The sequence below is a fragment of the Chaetodon auriga genome, chromosome 18 (genome assembly GCF_051107435.1).
Source record: "Chaetodon auriga isolate fChaAug3 chromosome 18, fChaAug3.hap1, whole genome shotgun sequence".
Lineage (NCBI taxonomy): Eukaryota > Metazoa > Chordata > Actinopteri > Chaetodontiformes > Chaetodontidae > Chaetodon > Chaetodon auriga.
This window is the reverse complement of record NC_135091.1, coordinates 10,957,967-10,963,649: the sequence shown is the minus strand read 5'-3', so window position 1 is coordinate 10,963,649 and position 5,683 is coordinate 10,957,967. Positions and strand designations below refer to the sequence as shown.

Genomic DNA, 5,683 nt, shown 5'->3' with positions numbered 1-5,683 from the left:
CAGCTGTATAGGTGTCTTCGTGGACTCTTTATCTGGTTCAGTTGATGATTTTTGCATCATTTTCATCACATAGCACCTAAGTGAAACTGGAAATGGAAATTACCAGCGAGGGTTGATTCAGTACTGTATAATACAGTATATCCACATACAGTATTTTTACTCACATAGCGAGCCTAGACTCTCACTGTGAAGATTTAACTGTAGATGCAGTCTGCACTCGGCTGTGTTTGTGGGCGAGGAGAACATGAATCATCACTCTGACACACAAGCTGTTTATACAGTACATTCAATTCTGAGAAAACAACATTTTAACCCTTCGTTTTGGCATCGGCGCTACATTTTCTTTTTAGCTGCTACTATCAAGAGGAAAGAGCGAGTGCAGATTCGATTCATGCAGTGTGGTATTGAAAAGAGACTACAACAGAACGTGGGCAGAGGAGAAAATGAAAATGCTGAAAGTTCTTCTGTAGACGAGGCAGACCAAGCTGGTGAGAGAGGTCTGTGAATCAACTACCAATGCAGAGAATCTGAAAAAGCCTGAATGTCAAGAGAAAGTGTTTAACTAATGAAGCCTTTTCCTGCATGATAAGTTAAACACTGCTAAAAGTCACAACTATTGAAGATGAGGATGAAGATGAATATACTACAGCCAGGTTTTTTTTTACTTGTTACACATTTGGATCTTTTTGCAGCAATTCATGATGCTGTTTCACCAGCTATTACAACTACAGCCGTAGAGCTAACTGTCTACAACTAGACAGATTCATTTAAGGCTGTGATGGTCTCCTCCGCTAAAGATTTATGTGTATGGATGCCAAAACAATCTGGGAATATTATAAAAAATTCATGAGAGCCAAATGAAAAGGGCACCAGATGGCGACATTAGACTGTCTCAGTTTCCAAAGGTGAGCGCTGTCAGCAGGGGAGATTTCAAAGAGCACTGTAGTCACGTTGAGACGTTTTTTTGTTCTTTGGAGCCTTGACTGATCTATTTCCATCTGGTAATATGAAGAAATTGATTTAAAAAAAAAAACAGCCAGAATGCCCTGCAACAATGCATAATTTATCAAATTTAAATATCCTCTTTCAGGTCAGCTCACAAATCAGTAGGGAGCAAGAGTTGCTCAGTAAACAGCCACTGCCTCTGTGCATTATCCTGGTTGTTTTGCTGTAAATGAAGTCATAAAGTAAACTTTGTTCACTGAAGAAGGCCCTACAGTAAGTGATGTTACATAAACCTGAGATGAAAGTGGGAGAACAAACCAACATGTAAACGGCCATCACACGAAAACTGAAGAGTTCATATGTTACTCCCGTGGTTCATTCATATCCACGCCGCAGTGCTTCCAGTCAGTCACAGAATATCACAAAAGTTCAGTTTGTTTGAATTTATTTTATCATAAAGACATTTTTTTCTTCTCCAGCTGCAGAGCTAACATGACTGTGCCAGGCTGATTTTTTTTTTTTTTTTTTGTTCAAAATTAAAGGTCCAGTGTGCAGCATGTAGTGACATCTAGTGGTGAGGTTGCAGATTGCAACCAGCTCTCGCCTCAACTCTCCCTTTCCTCACATGTAGGAGAATCTACGGTGGCCAAAAAATAAAAGAAAAATGCTAAAGGCGCCCTCTAGAGTGTTTGTTTTGTCCAGTCTGGGCTACTGTAGAAACATGACCACTCCTTCTGTAGATATAAAGAGTTCAATCTAAGGGAAGAAAAACACAGTGATTCTTATTTTTAGGTGATTATATATTGATGAAAACACAATTGTGAATATTATTTAACAGTTCTGCTCATGTATCCCCCTAAATCCTTCACGCTGGTCCTTTCATTAACATCTACACTGTCCAAGATGTCAAAACATGAATGAGTTTTGCAGATGCTAACATGTAAGACCTATGCTTATTAAATATGCTTAGTTTGAGGTTTAAGTTAATCTTATTGTGCATGAACCAAACAGTTTTGAATGTTACTAGATTTCAGATTAAAATCAGTCCACATTTTTGTCAAGATTGAAGACAGAAAACTTGGAAGGCTCGTGTTTGTATAAAAAAATATAACATTTTATTTCCAGCTACAAAGTGAAACATGTAACATTTTTGTCACACTTCTCAATAAAATAGTAAAAAATACTGTCGACAAAAAATACACTATCGATACATTTCGAAGCACAGAACAAATTTGGCTTTAAATTAACTTAAAATATACAAATATATACATAATTTACACATCAACAATAAAAAAAGGAATGAAATTACAATTCTTCCAGTCTTCTATTTTTATACAAAATAGACACTTTGTTCCTATAGACACTTGGTTTCTTCCTTCCTGACCTGAATCAGCAATAGTCAACTTTTTTTTTTTTCTCAGTGCCGTGGCAAAGCCCACTGTGTTCCACATCTAACCCTAAACTCAGCAGGCTGCTCGCTTTCTCATCCACATGCTGGGCGGAAACTCTGACCTTTCCTCTACTCTGTGAGCAGCATAGACACAGAGACAAGGCCGACATTCAGGCCTGCGCGAACAGACACAAACACGCACACTCTCACACACACACACACAAGGACACATTCAGACCTGTTTGGACAGGGAACACTGGCCCGCTGTGGTCTGCGTGCTCCATCTACAGCTGCTTAGAGTTTGCAGGTCTGGTCTAGGCTCAGAGGGTGGGGGGAGTTATTAGACACCTCATTTAGAGAGGAGGTCATGGTTTAGATAAGGTATAGAAATGCATACAGTAAAATGGACGGGTCTTTAAAAGGGATTTCAAGGGGAATGGGCAGAAACCTGACAGTAGGTTTGTCAAAAATAGAAGTTATAGTGCAGGAGTCTCTTGGAGCTGCCATGCAACTCTCTGTCTGAGTCTATGTGGCTGATGTGCACCAGCCATACAAAACACACAGACACTTAGACAAGTGTCTGGACTACTTTAACAATGAGAAAATGACAAAATAAAACATAAACATATATACTGAGCTGCAAAATGAGATGGAGTTCTGTTTGTTTTCAAGTCATAAGCTGCGATCGTCCATCAGTGGCTCACGCCATGTCTCCCATCATCTTCTTGTAATACATGGACTCGAAGATGTCGTTCTCTCCGGGGCAGTTGTGGTGGCAGGCGCAGGACTTGATGAACATCATGTGCTTCTTCATGACCTGTCCGTCGGGGCATTTGAACTCCATGGGCAGGGTGGTGGTTCTGTGGGGGGTGCAGCAGCGACCATCCAGGCACACGCCACAGAACTTTGGCCTGTAGGACTTGGTGGTGGTGCAGCCAGAGATCTCAAACTTCATGGGCTTGGAGAGTCTGGGAGTGCGGATGCACTTCTTTCCTTTCTGTGGGAAGAAAAGGAAGAGGAAAACAACTTCATTATGCATCCTTTGGCTGTTCATTCATGCTGATTTTGTACCTGTAGAGGTTACGAGAGCAGTGCAGTTGAACAGAAACTCACCCTAATGCTCTGCTCCAGCTGTGACTCGCATGGCCGCACCATACACAACCGGGTCTGTTTCTCCAGGCGGCATTCGCGGTTATCATTGGTGACTCTGGTGGAGATCCCAAGGCCGCAAGTCTTAGAGCATGCACTCCACTCAGTAGTCTGAACCAGGCAGTTCTCCCTCATCAGGGAGGGATCTGGGCCATAGGTCTCCTCCTCTCTGTAGGCTGTAAACACAGGAGTGAACACCAATTAGAAAAACATCCTGATTATGACTCATTGTATAAAGACCAACAAAGAAACCACAGTCTCATGTTAAAAACAACTTCATGGTACAGAGAAGGAGATGAGCTTACCAGCCAAAGCAGAGCCCACAAAGCTGTGTCTGTAGGGAGAATCGCACTCCCACTCCTCGCAGCACTTCCCTGGCACCTTGACCCGTCTCGGCATGGGGCAGTCGGGGCTGGGCAGCCGGACATCCATGGAACAAAGAGGGACGCAGCCCACTGCTCCGTCCAGACATGTGCACTGGTACTTGCAGCTGCTCTGGAAAGTCTCTCCACTCTTGTACACCATGCCTCCGAACACACAGGTGGCTCCATCTCGAGCTGTGAGGGAAACGACAGGGAAGAGGTTACAATTCGGTTCGTACGTTGAGCACGTTTGAGGCAGACTTCTGTCACAGAGAAAGTCATTGTTTCAGTTGTCGGCGGCTCACCTGTGCACACTCCTATGCGTCTGTTGATGGGGGCTCCGAAGTCACAGTAGAGGCCTTTGTGTGGATCACAGAGGTCTTTCTCAGTGCACAGCTCCCCCATCTGTTTGGCGCACACCCTGCAGCAGCCGCAGCCGTCCAGCACCAGGCTCACTCCTGGGGGGCACTGAGGGGGAGTGGAGGGGCACGAACACTGGTTGCTGCACTCCTGAGCTGCAGCCTGAGAACAAGACACAGACACACGCTTAGTTGAATATCATCACTAACTGCATTATACTTAAACATCCAGCACATGGCGAACACCGTTTGAGCTTATGTCATGTTTAAAGACTCAAACTAAAGCCCGACTGAAAACAGCAGCAGTATTTCTGGCTTACCATGTATGAGAGCATGATGCACAGGAAAGGCAGCAAAATCATCTTCTTCATTCCAGCAGACATCTTTTCTCCCTCGTAGAAATAGATTCTAGTTTTTCCTTAAGTCTCGTTGAGAAAGTCTTCCTTAAGTCTCAGAGTTTGAGCTTGAGAAACCTTTTCTGATCAAGTTGATCTCTTGTCTCGTTCGTCTCGTAGCGTTTCTCTGCTGCTCCGGTCACAGTCTTTCTGTCTGTCTTTCTTTCTGTCTTGGTGAAAGCTAGAGTTTAGCTTCGGTAGAGGAGCTGATCTGAGTTCTGACTGCGGAGTCTAGCTCCCTTTATACTCGCTGGCCCTCGAGGCACGTCACTGGGAGCTGAATGGAGAGCCAGCCCTGGACAAACATGGACATACTTGGCATTCTTTCCTCGCTTCCTGACCCCCACTCCAGACATCCCACATTCCTGCTGTCTGAAGGCAAGGCTCTGCTGCTCAGCCAAACAACACTGTCTCTCTCAGAGCGGCTTTCATCTGGAATGGGAGGTTAAGTCTGGTTAGAGGCCTGGGACCCCACACTGGGAATTCCTGAAGACTGACTTCACAAAAAGACAGCCGGTACCTATAAATATTAATCTTAAAAAAGAAGAAGAAAAGAAAAAAAAAAAGTGAATGTCAAAAGTGAAGGCACAAAGAGCTTTACATGAAAGAAGAGCGGCTAAAAGAAAACAGGTAGAATCTTATAAAAATGCATCAAAGTGCAATGATCAAATGAACTAATTGATGTGTGAGGGGTGGTTAAGACTTTAAACTGACAACAGCATTCCTCGGTTTTGGCTTCAAAGGTGCGCCGACAGCCTGTACTTTTGAACATTAACAGCAAGCTGCTTGGGAAAGGAAGTTCGTTTGAGTCATTAACTTCAGCTGGTTATCTATCAAGGTGCTCCTTCCTGCAAAGACTTGGCAACTGCTGCAGTCCTCTGTGCTCGTGCGGTTACATCTGGGACACTGCAGTGGCATTTTTGTGCACTGACATCAGTGGCTGAACTGCAGCTTTAAGCGCTGCCCATTAAAAAACACATTATGGGCCTATTATGATCTCTTATGCAGGAATGGAGCAGTTTGATTACAAACACTCCCTTCAATCTTGTTGTATGATGCACATGATGTTGTTTTGTGATGGTC

At 43.7% G+C, this 5,683-nt stretch overlaps 1 protein-coding gene across 1 annotated transcript; it reads right to left on the bottom strand.

Annotated features, from left to right (window-relative positions):
- Positions 1 to 2,037: 2,037 nt before the first annotated feature.
- ccn2a (cellular communication network factor 2a) lies at positions 2,038 to 4,813 on the bottom strand. Its single transcript, XM_076755707.1, has 5 exons — positions 4,526 to 4,813; positions 4,152 to 4,368; positions 3,790 to 4,041; positions 3,449 to 3,660; positions 2,038 to 3,332 (listed from the first exon to the last, which is right to left on the bottom strand). Exons 1-5 carry the CDS (start codon positions 4,586 to 4,588, stop codon positions 3,036 to 3,038), a joined length of 1,041 nt encoding a protein of 346 aa, XP_076611822.1. The 5' UTR covers positions 4,589 to 4,813; the 3' UTR covers positions 2,038 to 3,035.
- Positions 4,814 to 5,683: the final 870 nt, after the last annotated feature.